Source organism: Gopherus evgoodei, chromosome 1 (genome assembly GCF_007399415.2).
Source record: "Gopherus evgoodei ecotype Sinaloan lineage chromosome 1, rGopEvg1_v1.p, whole genome shotgun sequence".
NCBI classification, from domain to species: Eukaryota; Metazoa; Chordata; order Testudines; family Testudinidae; genus Gopherus; species Gopherus evgoodei.
The window spans coordinates 229,669,433-229,686,933 of NC_044322.1; the positions used below are offsets into that span (position 1 = coordinate 229,669,433).

The 17,501-nt window shown below is 41.7% G+C and overlaps 1 protein-coding gene across 1 annotated transcript in view; it reads right to left on the reverse strand.

Moving 5' to 3' along the window:
* ANO2 (anoctamin 2) overlaps nucleotides 1-17,501 on the reverse strand; it is a 308,905-nt gene that overhangs the window by 255,951 nt on the left and 35,453 nt on the right. The window contains exon 3 of the mRNA XM_030538784.1: nucleotides 2,007-2,105. Coding sequence (XP_030394644.1) covers nucleotides 2,007-2,105 — 99 coding nt within the window. The remainder of the gene's footprint in view (nucleotides 1-2,006; nucleotides 2,106-17,501) is intronic.

The window sequence follows — 17,501 nt, forward strand, 5'->3', positions numbered from 1 at the left end:
ATCTAGACGTGATATATCGATCCCCGAGCGCGCTTATATCGATTCCGGAACTCCATCAACCCCAACGGAGTTGCGGAAATCGACAGGGAGAACCGTGAACATCGATCCCGCGCAGTGAGGACGGGTGAGTAATCCGATCTTAGATATTCGACTTCAGCTACATTATTCACGTAGCTGAAGTTGCGTATCTAAGATCGATTTCCCCCCGTAGTGTGGACCAGCCCTAACTTAAATCAGGAGCAGCTCCACTGATTACAGGAGAGTTACACTATATTTAAATGACAGCAGGATCACAAGTTCAGAGGTTTGGTCTCCAAAGTCAATATCCTGCAGTTCAACACCTGCAGTGAAAGCTCTGAATCTTCTCTGTAAATGCCAGGACAGGAAAGAACAAAAAACATGCCGTTGTTTTCATTATACCAGGGCAAAATCTGGAGTCACTGGTGTCAACAGCAGCAAAATCTTTGCCAGCATTCCCAGCACTTAACACCTACCAGCCAGCTTCTGCCTTAACACTGCCGTGCTTTCTTCCACACTGGACCTTATGCATGGGGAAAATTCCCAATAAAATCCCAACAGCTACCACCTTATCCTCCTTCAAATGTCTCCTTAAAACTCATCTCTTCCATGATGTCTAAAAATCCCAGCCTGCTGATAATGGCTAGACAGGTGATAAGCTCTTTCCCTTCTTTTCTTTTTTTTCTACTCCCTACCTCTATCCCCTCTTAAAAAAAAAAAACCAAAAAAACCCAATACTATAGTTATCAAAACTTTGCCAATTCTTCTCCAGACTCATTTTTGCTTGTGTGTTAGTCTCCATCCCCTATCCTTCCTTTGTTTGGCCTTGTCTAGACTGGTGGGGGGGAAGGTGCTTTTCTCACATGAGTTATCTCAATCTAGCTAGTTTAACTCAATTGAAAACTCTACTCACTACCAGTGTAGACACAGTTAACACTGTTAGCTCAATCTTAGCAAGTTGAGCCATAGTCTAGCCTCATTGCTAGGCTTCAATGCAATTAGTTTAGGATGTGCTGAAGTACAATTACTTTGTCTCAGCTAAAGTTTAGAAAGTCTAAACTGAGCTAAGTATCTTCATCTAACAAGATACTTTTAAATCCTTCTCTAGACTAGGCCTTTTGGACAGATTTTCAAAGATCTTTAGACACAAAATGCCTTTTAAAATCTGAGAGACGAGATGAGTGAGGTAATATCTTTTACTGAACCAACTTCTGTTGATGAAAGAGCTAATCAATCTGTTCCACCTGGTATTTAGCTGTGACACTCAGATTACTTTTCCCAGACCTGAAGAAGAGCTCTGTGTAAGCTTGAAAGCTTGTCTCTCTCAGAAACAGAAGTTGGTCCAATAAAAGATATTATCTCACCCACCTTGTCTCTCTAGTAGTCTAAAACCAATGTGGCTGCAACACAAGTTTGAAAATCTGATCATTTTTGTCTTTGACTGACAACACTCCAATGCAGAGATTTTCTCTTTTCTGTATTTGCACAGAACCCAGCACAGTGAGGTCCTACTGAGACCTTTTAGAACAAACACAATGTAAATAATTCCTAGTAATAATTATAATAATTAATAAACAAACTGCATGATAGTAGTTCCGGGGCCTGACAAAGCCTCTTGAATAAACAGCTTGACCAGAGATAAAAGCATTTACCACAAATGAAAGAAGACTGTTCCTGCTTAATATAGCCTTTAATACTTACGTATGCGATTTTTCAAAGACGCTTCAGAGAATTTGGTACCCCCTTCCCATCAAAATTCAAGGAAAATCCCCCTTTAAGTCTAATAGTGAATATTAAATGGTATTAAAATAATTAATAGAATGAACTAAAAAAAACAGATCTCCTACTTACACTGGTTTGACACTTTTGTAACTCCACTGGCCTCAGTGAAGTTACTCCTGATTTATATTGGTGTAAGAGGAGAATCAGGCCCATAATGTTTTTCTCTGCATAATACAGCTAGTTCCTAGAAGTGGGACAGTTCTTACCTTTTTAGTGGGCATTTTTATTTTAAGAAATTCTGCTTCTCGACTAAGCACATTCCAAGGTGCGTGTATCCGCACAAAGCTCAGTCCATGGCTTTTATTCTGAAACAGAAAAAAAAGCAAAAATTATATCTTTCAGTAAGGAAAGTACAGCTGCAAGATTTCAAAGTGTCAAAAACCTCTTGTACATCACACAAAGCAGAAGCAGCTGACTACAATATGAAATACTATTACTGTACAGCTGCTATCACATTACTGGAGGAGTATAAATGACAGCATAACACATTGTCTCACCAGAAGTACCTTTTATTTTCTTTACACAACAGCAGTGCACCATTTCCTAACTTATGGTATTACTAATCATACAAGTGGTGTATTTACAGTAAGTGTCAACTAACATTTATGACTGTAGGACAGCTCTGTAGTCATGAAGCTATAGTGAAAGTTAGGAAGAACCCTAAGAAAGAGTCATAACTTTTAGAAATAGTACCAGAACACAACTCCTGGCTTAACTCTTCTCCCACTGAAGTCAGTGATAAAACTCCCTCCAATGGGAGCAGAGATCAGCAAGTGCTGAACTATTTTGAAAATCCTACCCTTAGCGTTTGATAAGCACTCAAGCGGCAGGTAGCTGGTTGCAACCTTTCTCCACTTCCTCTTCCTTCCTACAGATGATGTAGTTGCAAGAGGAAATAGGTGTAAACTCTTACCCATTAGACATCACCTATTGGATAAACTGTAATCAGAATCATTTCTACTCATAAACTACATCTTATAACAATGAAGGTTCAATATAAATACGAGAGCTGGTCAGAAAATAAGTTTTTCTTCCCTGTGAGACTAGGTGGATGAGGTAATATCTTTTATGGGATCAACATCTGTTGTAAGAAACCAGCTTTCGAGCAACAGAGAGTTCTTTTTCAGTTCTGGGAAAGATACTCAGAGTGTCACAGTTAAATACAAGGTGGAACAGATTGTTTGTCTAGCATAAGTAGTTGAGATATATTCTAAGTGACTATTTAAGGTGAAATGTTCCTTTAATACCTCTGCAGTTATAGGACAAAATTGGGGCAGAAAAGGGGTTAGTGGGTTACAAATTGTTGTAATAAGCCATAAATCCAGTGTCTTTACTAAGACCATGATATTTAATGTTTAGCAAAGTTACAGATTTAAGCTCCCAGGTTTGTCTTTTGAATGTGTTGTGCAGGTTTACTTTGAGGACAGGGACTGAGAGGTCAGATATGGAGTGATTGCCTTGTGAAAAGTTTTCGCCCATGGCTGATATGGAGTTCTTATCTTTCATTATTTTTCTGTAAGAGTTCATTTGAGAGTGTAGTGATTGTTTGGTTTTACCCACTTAATTGTTATTAGGCATTTAGTGCACTGGATGAGTTACACCACATGTTGTGATAGGCGTGTGTAGGACACCTAGATCTTGAAAGTGTGTGGTTGATATGTTTTGTGTGGAAATTTTGACTTTTTGTTGAAAAACCAAAGGTTTTCAGTCAAAAAACAAATCCTTTTTAGTTTTTGTTTTTGTTTTTTTGGCGTCAAAAACGTCTGTGAAAAGCAGAGAGTTTTCACAAAAAAGTTCACTGGGTCAAAAACTCAATTTTCCCTTGAAAAACAATTTCAACAGAAATGTTTTGGCTAGCTTTATTAAATATTTCTTCATAGAATCATTGAGTCATAGAATATCAGGGTTGGAAGGGACTGAAGGAGGTCATCTAGTCCAGCCCCCTGCTCAAAGCAGGACCAATCCTCAATCATGCCAGGCAGGGCTTCGTCAAGCCTGACCTTAAAAACCTCTAAGGAAGGAGATTCCACCACCTCCCTAGATAACCCATTCCAGTGCTTCACCACACTCCTAGTGAAAATGTTTTTCCTAATATCCAACCTAAACCTCCCCCAGTGCAACTTGAGTCCATTACTCCTTGTTCTGTCATCTGGTACCACTGAGAACAGTCTAGATCAGAGGTGGGCAAACTACAGCCTGCGGGACTGTCCTGCCTGGCCCCCGAGCTCGTGGCCCAAGAGGCTTGCCCTTGGCCCCTCCCCTGCTGTCCCCCCTCCCCCGCTTTCCTCCCTCCCCCGCCACCTCAGCTTACCCCACCGCCGGCACAATGCTTTGGGCAGTGGGGCTGTGAGCTCCTGGGGCAACACAGCTGCAGAGCCGGGGCCTGACCCAGTGCTCTTTGCTGCATTGGGGTGGCAACGGCATGGCCTGGATCCAGCGGGGTGGCGCGGCTGTAGTGCGCCAGCCACCGGTGCGCCAGGCAGCATGGTAAGGGAGGCGGGGGGGTTGGATAGAGGGCAGGGGAGTTTGGGGTGGTGGTCAGGGGGCAGGGGTTTGGATAGGGGTTGAAGTGGATGGGAGAGGAACAGGGGGTTGAATGGGGGCAGCAGTCCTGGGGGGGCAGTCAGGAAGGAGAGGGGGTTGGATGGGCAGCAGGGGGAAGTCAGGGCTAAGAGTTCCGGGGGCAGTCAAGGGACAGGGAGAAGAGGTGGTTGGATGGGGCAGAGGTCACGGGGGGGCTGTCAGGAATGAGAGAAGGGGCTGGATAGAGCAGTCAGGAGACAGGGAGCGGGGGGTGGTGGATGGGGCAGGGGTCCCAGAGGGGCCATCAGAGAACAAAGAGGGTTGGATGGGGCAGTAGTCACGAGCTGGGGGCAGATAGGAGGTGAGGGCTGGGCCACAAACCCCTCCCCTAACCAGCCCGCCATACAATTTATGAAACCCAATTCAGCGCTCAGGCCAAAAAGTTTGCCCACCCTAGTCTAGATCCATCCTCTTTGGAACCCCCTTTCAGGTAGCTGAAAGCAGCTATCAAATCTCTCCTCATCCTTCTCTTCTGCAGACTAAACAATCCCAGTTTCCTCAGCCTCTCCTCATAAGTCATGTGCTCCCTAATAATTTCTGTTGCCCTCTGCTGGACTCTTTCCAATTTTTCCACATCCTTCTTGTAGTGTGGGGCCCAAAACTGGACACAATACTCCAGATTAGGCCTCACCAATGTCAAATAGAGGGGAATGATCAAGTCCCTCAATCTGCTGGCAATGCCCCTACCGATACAGCCCAAAATGCCATTAGCCTTCTTGGCAACCAGGGCACACTGTTGACTCATATCTAGCTTCTTGTTCAGTGTAACCACTAGATCCTTTTCTGCAGAACTGCTGCCTAGCCATTCGGTCCCTAGTCTGTAGCAATGCATGGGATTGGATTCCTTCATCCTAAATGCAGGACTCTGCACTTGTCTTTGTTGAACCTCATCAGACTTCTTTTGCCCCAATCCTCTAATTTGTCTAGGTCCCTCTGTATGCTATCCCTACCCTCCAGCATATCCACCACTCCTCCCAGTTTAGTGTCATCTGCAAACTTGCTGAGTGTGCAGTCCATGCCATCCTCCTGATCATTAATGAAGATATTGAACAAAACTGGCCCGAGGACTGATCCTCGGTGCACTCTGCTTGATATTGGCTGTCAACTAGACATGGAGTCATTGATCACTACCTGGTGAGCCCAATGATCTAGCCAGCTTTCTATCCACCTTATAGTCCATTCATCCAGCCCATACTTCTTTAACTTGCCAGCAAGAATACTATGGGTGACTGTATCAAAAAATTGTGAAAGTCAAGGAATAACATGTTCACTGCTTTCCCCTCATTCACAGAGCCAGTTATCTCATCATAAAAGGCAATTAGGTTAGTCAGGTATGACTTGCCCTTGGTGAGTCCATGCTAACTGTTCCTGATCACTTTCCTCCCCTCTAAGTGCTTCAGATTTGATTCCTTGAGGACTTGCTCCATGATTTTTCCAGGGACTGAGGTGAGGCTGACTGGCCTGTAGTTCTCCAGATCCTCCTTCCCTTTTTCAAAGATGGGCACTACATTAGCCTTTTTCCAGTCATCCGGGACCTCCCCTGATTGCTATGAGTTTTTAAAGATAATAGCCAGTGGCTCTGCAATCATATCAGCCAACTCCTTTAGCACCCTCGGATGCAGTGCATCCGGCCCATGGACTTGTGCTCATCTAGCTTTTCTAAACAGTCCTGAATCACTTCTTTCTCCACAGAGAGCTGATCACCTCCTCTCCTTATTGTGCTGCCCAGTGCAGTAGTCTGGGAGCTGACCTTGTTCGTGAAGACAGAGGCAAAAAAAGCATTGAGTACATTAGCTTTTTCCACATCCTCTGTCACGAGGTTGCCTCCCTGATTTTGTAAGAGGCCCACACTTTCCCTGACCTTCTTGTTGCTAACATACCTGAAGAAACTCTTCTTGTTACCCTTCACATCCTTTGCTAGCTGCAACTCCAAGGGTGATTTGGCCTTACTGATTTCACTCCTGTATGCCTGAGCAATATTTTTATACTCCTTCCTGGTCATTTGTCCAAGCTTCCACTTCTTGTAAGCTTTTTTTTGTGCGTTTAAGATCAGCAAGGATTTCACCGTTAAGCCAAGCTGGTCACCTGCCATATTTACTATTCTTTCGACACATCAGGATGGTTTGTTCCTGCAACCTCAATAAGAATTCTTTAAAATATGGCCAGCTCTCCTGGACTCCTTTCCCCTCATGTTATTCTCCTAGGGAATCCTGCCCATCAGTTCCCTGAGGAAGTTGAAGTCTGCTTTTCTGAAGTCCAGGGTCCATATTCTGCTGCTCTCCTTTCTTCATTTTGTCAGGATCCTGAACTCGACCATCTCATGGTCACTGCCTCCCAGGTTCTCATCCACTTTTGTTTCCCATACTAATTCTTCCCTGTTTGTGAGCAGCAGGTCAAGAAGAGCTCTGCCCCTAGTTGGTTCCTCCAGTACTTGTACCAGGAAATTGTCCCCTACACTTTCCAAAAACTTCCTGGTTTGTCTGTGCACCACTGTATTGCTCTCTCAGCAGATATCAGGGTGATTAAAGTCTCTGATGATAACCAGGGCCCATGATCTAGTAACTTCTCAGTCTGAAAGTCTTTTAGAGCACATTTACACTTGCTTTTAATTCAAAATTATTCTCCCCCTTTGGTCAGGATGCATTCACTTATTTTAACTTGGTAATTGTATTGTTTAGTATTCCATTGTTTAATATCCTAGTCAATTTAAGATACTCTAATTTGTATCAATTGTATCTAAAATAAATTCAAATCCCATCCTATTGGTTTCAGAAGTTTGAAGAGCAACTATATTACCATCTTTTGTATAGTGTATGAATGTTAAGGCGCTCTTGTAGACCACATCAAATGTCTGTTGAACATTAGACAATATTTCCAAATAAACACAAAGGGAAGCCCCAAAGGCTTTCCATTCTTTATGCCACTATTTTGCTCTCAGGGCCCTCAGCTGTGAGGCAAACCATGAAGATCCAAACACTGGTTTCAGTTTACATTTCTGCAATGGAACAACATTATCCAAAACACTAGAGTGAATTGTAGAATGCCTGGTTTTAGTAACATTTCTCACCAGTCCACAGGGGAATTCAGCTTTAAGAGTAGGAAGCAAAATTTTGCTGGGCATGAGCAGATGTTCTGGATAATAATTTGCTGAAAAATTAACAACAGATGAGAGTTTAAATGTCAATCAGTAACGATCGAGAGGCCTTCTCTTAGCCTCTTGGCTAAAACAAAGCAAGGCATCAGTTTAATATCTCCTATGTCCTCTATCTGGGGGACTATATCCTGCATTGGCAAGAAGGAGAACTGTATGATCTAATAGGTCTTTTCCAACTCAGGCTCCTATGACTGCATAGATTGGAGAGAAAACCAGTCACAGATAGACCGAGAGGAAAGACCAGATGAAGGATATAACCTTTTTGTATTAGAGCAAAAATATGTTGGAAAGTCGTACACTGCATGAAGTGATATCAGATGCTGAGGAATCACAGCTAACATATAGAAAATGTCCCACAATAGGAAACTGAGATCATTTTAATAAAGACTTAATACAAATTCAATAAAGAGGAGAAAACAGCAACAGGTGATTCTTGTTGGATGGTAAACAAAACTTACAGCATAAAAGAGTGCTGCATATTTGGTCTGGGATTATAAGAATCATGTTTCCCACATCTTCCTACATTTCCCCAACCCAAGAAGAGTCGTCCCAAGGAATTTACAATTAGTACATTCTCACCAGTACTCTTGTACAATAGGAAGAGGAATGTATCAGACCATGAAATTGATCTCTCATGAGCACTCTCTCAGTGGACAAATCACCTAGCCTTCCAGTGAACTGCTAAAACAAAATGCTATCCTAGCTAAGCTTCTTTCAATGAGGCTTACATCTGCACTATTTTTCAAGCCTTTCCATTTAGTCATTCTTCCCTCCTCCCTTTTGCTGCTATTATTATTTTTGAGTTAGATAGACACTGGAGAAGTTCAGTTTAACTGAATCATTCCTGAGCAGGTTCTTCTGCTGCAGACATTATCACAAATTAGAATGTGCTTTCCTAATTTCCAGTGTGGGTTTAGAACTGACTATTAGAACCCTTAATTCCACTGTACTGTAGAGTATGATGTGATTAATCTTCTAAGATGTTTATGGTACATTTGTTTCTGAGTACAAGTTTATATTTGCTACTACGAGGTACTCTGTTTTCTGCTTTTAATACTCTCAATTACCATTGTTTATTGAAAATACTTGACTCTCATCTGGATCTTACCACTTCTGCTCTGTGCTGGCGAGGATTATTTTTGTCCAACAATTCATACACTAACAGAGAAGCTCTTAGGAAAGTCCTTTTTGCTTACAGCTGATGTCCCACGGGATTTGAGTTCTTGGCACTGCATTCTTCTCTGTCTATATCTTTGCACTGTCTGATTTTATTACTCCAATGACTTTAAATATTGTTGTGCAGATGACAAACAGATTTGTTGCTTCGCTGATCTTTTTTTGTCAAATGTATATTCCATACCACAAAATTCTTTGATTAGGTTTCAAGAATGGACATTTTTCAATAGATGAGTTCTGAATTATTCAAAACTAATCTATTGAAAAACGTTCACTTTTGAAACTCTATCAAAGAATTTTGTGGTATGGAATATACATTTGACAAAAAATGATCAGCAAAGCAACAAATCTGTGTTAGTTGACTCAAATTATTTTTATTGTCAACTACATTTCAGTGACGGTGTCTGCTTCTCTTACTGAGTTAGGAAGGCACTTTGAGGTGCCAAAGTATTTTGCAAACTGGCATTGTATCTTTCCACTTCATTAAGAGAAGTCACCATTAAAATCAAGTGGAACAAAATCCGGAGGCTCTGTTTTACTTTTCAATCCACACATTAAGAAAAAAACTTCTCAGATGTTTCTTTCAATTTATTGACTTTTCCTGATGATTTGAAGCAGGACTCTGCAGCCTCTTTGATGGATTGCAATGAATACTGTAATTTTCTTTGGTTGTAATTTATGCAATGGTATTTCATAGATTTCATACAAAGCTATTATTAAGGCTGGTTTTAAAAGTTCCATTTTTTAAAATTTTAACTACAGTTCATTGAAGGTGTCTGTTTTCCTTGAAAATGTGTTCATTTAACTGAAAATTGAAAGATTTTTGAGTTTTGATTTTTTATTTTTGACAAAATGCTGAAATTTTCCACAGAAACATTTTCATTTTTCGTGGGGTGGGAGGGGGGAACCATTTTCCAATCACCTTTAGCTATTACATTTGTCCAGCCACAAACCAGCACATATTTGTGAGCTTACAGGACAGTATTACATAAATATAGTACTTCATTATAGTTTGTCTAGCTCATGGGCTTTCAACTCTGACCTTCAGGGAGATGGCTAATATGTCAACAAGGAATTGCAATCATGCTTTCTCTCTTTATGTCTAAATGGGAAGAAGCTCCTGAAGCATCTCTGTTATTCTACAGGGTCATGGTATGGAAAGGGTTAAGAATCACACTAGCTCAATGATTTGCCTGTTGTCCACCATTTTGTTAGGTCATTGTTGACTTATCTATTTTGCTTCACTAAGTGAACCAACTGCTTCCATTCTCTAGTCAGTATGAACTGCATAAGATGCTTCTTTCTCAACCACTTACTTATACAACTCCCCTTTGAATTATATCATTATGCTATCCTATCCATTTGAGGACTTTACGTCCGTTAGTCACAATTTAGGGAGCAGTGTCAAGTAATTAATTTACCAATGTTAGTAAATTCTCCAGCACATTTGTGGAAGTGTTAACCTGTTGCTGTTGGCAATTCTGCACCCACAGAATTCATGTCTGGCTGGAGAATTTGAGTAACTGTTGCTTCACATAATTTCATCAACATGGAATCACTCGTCCACTTTTAATGGAACTGAACTCTTTAGATATACTAGTATTTTAACATACTCGTTCAAAGAAACAGATCTGCACTGTGTATGCCATCATAAGCAAAATAACCATGATGGGGTGGGGGGAGGAAGCTGAATAGGAACTACTTAAATACTATCTATCTTCCATATTATCCATCAGCTTTAGGGCAATGCCAGTCTTGCTTGTGCTCATTGGAATAACTCTACTCTGTTGCATCAAAATGCATTACATAGAATAAGGCCTGACACATGTACATTTCCTCCTTACATAACCCAGCTATATAATTTTCAAATTTAGAACCAGAATCTCACAACTTTAGGCTATGTCTACAATTAGAGCTGAGGGTGTGATTCCCAGATCACATAGATATCCTGGCACTAGCACTCATCAAGCTGGCATCCTAAAAACAGTAGCGTAGCCACAGCAGCACGGTAGGCAGCAGTGGTGGCACCACCCCAAGTACATACCCATGGAGTTTGTGATCATGGTGCAGACCCATTCTGCCACCACTTCAATGCATGTCACTGCAGCTACACTACTATTTTTAGCATAGCATGCTAGCTTGATGAGTGCTTGCATGAGCGGGTCTACATAAGCTAGGAAATCACACCTCTAGCCCATAGTGTAAACGTAGCCAAAGTTACAGCAAGTAGCCCATTATATTGCATATATGAACTAAGGTGCTACTTTGAGTTATTAAGCGTGTAACAACCGAGTCCTTACACATTTTATCTTCCTGTGAAAACAATATTAAATATCAATAAATAGCAGACACACATAGTAAGTGGTAGATCAAAGTTTGCAATGGCTTCACACAATATGATTGGCCAGTCTTAGCTGATATATGTGATAGTAGCTACTTCAGAAAAGCAACAGCTAAAGGGTCCAGTGTACAAGTTTCCATGGTTCAGCAAAAACAATCATCTTGCCGTCCACAATGATTCACCCAGACACCAAGTATATCAGTCATGTTTGCAAATGTAGTTGCTCAAGTTAAATTCTATATACTTGAATCCAACACTGGAAAACTGAAACTGAAGTGAGGATGAGTGTGCTGCGATACTGCTAATAAATTAATATAAATTTCTCACTACTGCTGAAGTAACTAACCACATATGGCATTTAATTATTGAACTAAAAACACTGAGGGCTTGGATACAATCATCACCACTGCATTTTAGCAGGGCATTGCATTGCCAGATTCAGACAGGGATTAGAAGTGATAAAATACCATGCCAAATGTATTGTGAGAACCTATATCTGTACCAGTATCAGCATTTTAACAATCCTTCTATTTATAAAAAAATACAAAAACAATTTACCACAAATATTGGATACCAACAGTGATGATATGATAGGGATGAAGGATGTCCAAGTGGATAGGGTGCTAACCCGGGACTCAAGACACCCAGAATTAATTCTCTGCTCTGCCACAGACTTCCCGTGTGACTTTGGGCAAGCTACTTTGTCTCAGTTCCCATTTATACTATGGGGATAATAGCACTGCCCTACCTCACAGAGGAGTTGTAGTTCTCTTCTGCTCATCAGGCTCTCTTCTGTTTTCCCTCCATAGTGCCAGCACAACCCTTCTCCCGTTGCACAAGAAGTTTCACAGAATCATAAAACCAGAGGGTTAGAAGAGACTGCAAAGGTCATCTAGTCTAATCCCCTACTAAGATGCAGGATTTTTGTATCTAAGCCATTCAAGAGAAATGGATGGCTCCTTTTGAAAACCTCCAGTGAAAGAGCTTCCACTTCTTGTCATTCCTTTTCATAGTATTAGTAATAGGTGGATTCATATCCAAAATCCATACGCTGCTGAGATTATTTAGACCTCTTTGGGAACTCCCTCTGTTCTGTGTTTGTATAGTGCCTATCATAATGGCCCCAACACTAGCTGATACCATAATGCAAATAATATTTGCTACTCATCAACTTCTTAAAAATAATCCCAATCCTAATCAACTACAATCAATCTTGTCCTCCAGTAAGGCATCTTATACAGTACTAATGTATAGTTGTTGAGTACAAATCCATTCAATTAAGGTAGAGCTAGGCTTCCTCCATTTTAGATAGCTATTATGTTTTGTTTTAATTGCTCAACATTATGTCACAAGACGTGAGGTTTGCATCTCAGATCTTGACTTCAATAGAGCGACAATTTACACAAGCTGATGTTTCTCACTCCCCAATGTTCTGCCCACTGCGACAGTCTTGATGCCCTATTTATTTTATTCTCCCATTCCCATTATCACCAGTTAAAAAATGGAATATGTAAACAAGGAACAGAAAAGCCTGGAATGAAAGTTTCAGCCAAGAGTCATGTAACTATTGAATGAAACAGCTAACTCTACACATCCCTTTCAAGTACTCCTCCATGGCATAGCTACCATGCCTGCGGAATTCATCCAATACACCTACAAAGTAAATGTTGGAGAAGAGGTTGCACTGAGAATGCAGCGTTGAACACAAAGTGACTGTCAAAGGAAGATGATACAGGAAATCTAAACAGCTGGTATCCTTCACCAAACAAGAGGATAAAATATAATAGTGCACTTCAGAATGAAAATGAGCTGCAGCAAACCCAAGTACAAATGCTGAAAACTGGACTACTGAGTCTACCATCCTTAGAGAAGGGATGGGTCTTAGTATTTCTATGATATTTATTGAAGTACCTATGCAGAGGTGAATTAGATTAGACCTGACTGATTTTCTGAGGAAATAGATTCCTGATTCTTTCACAGAAGACCACCTGATGAGAACTGAATGTTTATTCTGGATTTATACCCTAAATCCCCCACAAAAAAGATACAGCAATGACAATTTAGCAAAACAACAATCTTGCAAGACAAAGGTTTGCAGCTAATGCAAATCAGCATAGTTCCACTGAAGTCAAGGGAGTTGCGGCAATTTACCCCAGCTGATGATCCTACTTTAGTGAAAGCATGAGATGGAAAAGGTGTTGTATATAATGAGTATAATCTTATACTACTAAAGTACTGATGTGAGCTATTTACTTCCATTATTTCAGTTGAATCTTCCTTCCAACTTGTAGTCTACTGTTGTCCAGAAATTAAATATTGAGCCAAAATAATATTTTTTCTTGCTTTTTTGTGGGTGCTTATCTATGGCTATTAATCACTGCAATTTCAAAATGCAGCTTATTTAACAAAGCAGGGCCAAGAACATACATTTTCAAAAATGTGTGTCTAAATATAGGCACCTAAATTCTCATTTATAATCAATTGCTCAGACGTAGCCTTTGCCTGTGCCACACCAAGATTAAAATCTCTCACAACCAACACATGTTCAGAAACACAGACATAAGAAGATGATCAATAATAAAAAGCCTCGTAAGAACTGAAAATAAGAAAAGAACCCACCCAAATCAGACTTCCCAGCAAAGGAAGGGAGGAGTAAATGTGTCTACCCTGCCACCTCTTGTATTTTGGCAGGGTCGATGGAAAAACACGTAATCAGCTGGCCTGGCTGCACTTAGTGCCAAATTAGCTAGCAGTGCAAGCCAAGTTTCTGTAAAACACATCATATCAGACTTGATTAGCAGTAATAAAATCAACAAAATTCTTGGGGCCAAACAGTTGACATTAAAAAGGGCAAAATGTAATTTCTCTTGAGGGAATGAGGCACGCTAATTTTCAGAGAGATTTACTACCCAAAACAATTTTCCAGATGAAGCAGCAATAGGACGGAAGTCAATCTTTAGACCAGATAACAGGCATGTTACCAGGAGGTGGATTAATGAAATAATGACTGAACCAACATCCCAGTGGACTCACCATACAGGAGTAGAAGATGGAAAATTTAAAAAAAATAATGAAAACAGTGGTTAACAAATCAAACTGTAAAACAGTGAAATGGCCCATTTAAAATAGCATACTTTTATCATTCAAAATTGTGTCTGGGAAATTAACAACAAAATAATATAATTCAATTTCATGATGAAATAATTATTTTAACTATAATTAATGCATTCTCAGGTCAAAAACATGAATGACAATCATTGTACATAGGTATTTTGGTAAGATCCAAGGTTTCCCATCTTGTCAGATACTACACGTTGTTAAACTAAAGATTGGGTGATGCTTTAGTGGAACCCTCATTCCACAGATCAGCAGTAGTGCTGGGAAGGCTGGATTTGTATCAGGGGCCGGGCCAGCTGCTGGCCTGCTCCCTGACTAGCTTTGCTGCTAGGCAACCAATGAGCCCAGCTATACTGCCCTGAAACAGATGGAGAAACCACAGTCCCTGACTCACTGCTGGTTTAGCAACCTTGCATATAAGTCTGGCTCCCACAGCTGATCAATATCTGCTCAATTTGTACCATGCCTGCAGCTGTGCTTGCCCTAGTTCCCGTCTCCTGTCCCTGCTCCAGCCTATGGTTGCCAGCTTTCTAGTGGCTGGTAACCGGACACCTGAAGTCCTTGCCCCAGCCTTGCTTCTTTCTCCAAGACCCTGCCCCTGCCCCACCTCTTCCCTTGAGGCCCTGCCCCCTCCTCTGCCTCTTCCTCCAAGGCCCCACCACCATCGCTTGCAGGGTCTTCACAAGCACAGCCCAGGCCTTCTTGCCCACCACTTCTGGGCTGTGCAGGGCCATGCGCCGCTACAAGCAGTGCGAGTAGCCTGGTCCTGGAGGCAGAGGCAGCTATTGCTGCTGTGCTGCCTCCTTCCTTCCACTTAGAGTTGCTTCCTTTTCCACAGATCAAAAAACTGAACATTAGAGCTTGTTAAATGGCACTCAGACACACAAGCCGAAACCTGGACTGTCTGGGGGCAAACTGGACGGGTGGCAACCCTACGCCAGCCCTTGCTCCCCAGCTCCACCTGTGGCTTACAACTCTAGTTGACCCTCCAGCTCTGGCATTTGGCTTCTGTCCCTGTGGTACTGACTCTAGATTTGGCCCTAGACTCGTCCAACCATGGACTCAACTCTCATTTTAACTACTAGGCCTGACTGTCCACAGCCTGGTTGGCTACAACTTACCCCTAGAGCACAGCACACTAAGAATCTGAGCTGAGGGACAGGCCCAGGGAGCCACCTGTCTGTGTGGCCATTGTGAGCCTGGACCACACACAACTGAGCCAGAGCCCAAAGAGAAGGAGGCCCCTGATTGGTCCCTGAGGGGCTAAAGCTGAGAGAGGCAGGGGTGCACTTGGACTATTTATTTGCTGATTGATTGTTTGCTGATTGATTGGCGTTGGAGTGAATTCCTGATTCCCCAGAGGAAGTCGGTAGGATCTCCATCTCGAGGCAAGGGGTGGGAGTTAGGAACTATGCACCATCACAGGGAGTCCCAACACACTTTGACAATGGCATTTTATAAAACTGTACCCAAAGCAGTAAAGCCTACTCAGACCTTGGACTCCAAACTGGACATCGGTTGCAGTCTTATATGATGGCAGTTCAAATAGTCTGGGACCATCTTTAGAGACATATCAGGGAGCAGTGAAATTAATGTCCTGTATACATGGTTCTGGAGAGACTACGGACCAAATTCTCTGCTGCTATAAATCAGACACCTAGACTACTGAGTTCAGTTCTATGTATGATGATCCCAGCAGGAGCACTGGCAAGAGAAGGACAACACAATTAACTAAGAATCTACAGGGAATGATTTACAAAGAAAGACTATGACTTAAGCTGAACATCAAGAAAAGTCTTCTATGTTTGAGGTTTAATAACTGGTGAAATAGTTTGGACTTGACCAAACACTTAACAACAAAAGTAAACCTTAAGATGTTGTTCTTGACCGATGCCTAAATATTTTCTATCCTGGTTCCACAAGAAATCACTTCTCCCCCTGTGTGGTACCATAAAAGTTACTCTCTCCGGAACTGCTCTACCGGACAGTTAATGGGAGTAGAAAAGGTGGAGCTAATGATCGACACTAGGAGTTGGAGGGGAGCTAATGATGTTGTGAAGGAATTTTCCCTCAGGTCAGACTGACAGAGATCCTGTGGGTTTTCCGCTTTCCTCTGCAGCATGGGGCATGGGCCACCTGCAGGTTTAAACTAAACTACTGTAAATGATGGATTCTCTGTACCTTGAAGTCTTTAAAATATGAGCTGAGGTCGTCAGTAATCCAGCCAGAGGTTAGGGGGCTAGTACAGAAGTGGGTGGGTGAGGTTCTGTGGCCAGCAATGTGCAGATCAGACTAACTGATCAAGAAAGCGCCTTCTGACCTTAGAGTCTATGAGCTGGGTGCGAAACTGTTTTCCCGTCCTGCAAATGTTTTCAAGAGTTCCACATTTCCCCCCCCCCCCATCTCCAAATGAGACAAAAAGTCAAAACCTCAAAAATATTCACAAACACCAAAAATCTATTTTTTTGTTCATTTTAAGTCACTCAGAATACTTAGTTTTAAGCATTTCAGAATGTTTAATTTTGATTGACCTTTTTTCCCTTTACTTAACTTTTGTTTTCAGTCATTTAGCCCAGTTTTGAAGCAGGCAACTATATTGAGGAAAATGCATCTTGTTCCTGTCCTGAATCTTCATATATGTATTTTGGATTGAGAAACTAAATGCATAGGACCGGACTGCACTATAAAAGTAGTGCCATGAGTTGGGGTGAAGGGGAGCAGAACCACACTATCCTAGGGGCAGTTCGAGTCATAATGTTTCCTAGAGCTCCCCATTGCATACAGGGAATGCACCTGCTGCATCATTTTTTAGTCCGTGACACTGGTATTCTCCCTATTCCTTTTGGTCCAGCTTGGTCCCCAAGGGAGACCTGTTGAAAGCAATCCCTGCCCCCAGGAAAGCATAAAGATTGCTATTGCAACCAGTCAATGCATGGGGAGAGCACTCATTTTTAGGTGCTTGCCAGACTTCCAAACGTGCTGAGATCCCAGTGTCCTCAGTAAAACCTGCTGGGAAATTAACACTTTTGAAACTCAGGCTACCTTTCCAAGCCAACACGTTTGTTGTTTTCTACTTCGCTTTGTCTTTTAGACTGCAAGCTTAATGGGGCAGGGGCTGCCATTTATTATATGTCTGTACAGCACCTAGCACAACGGGCCACAATGGAAATGTTACATGATAATGTATGCACTTACCAAACTAGCAACATTTACTTCACACATTCTTTAATCACCAGGGCCCAGATTCTGATCTCAGTTCCACTGATGTAAAGTTGGAGTAATTCCATTAATTCCAGCCACTTTGGCTCTATAACAGCCACTAATTTGCTT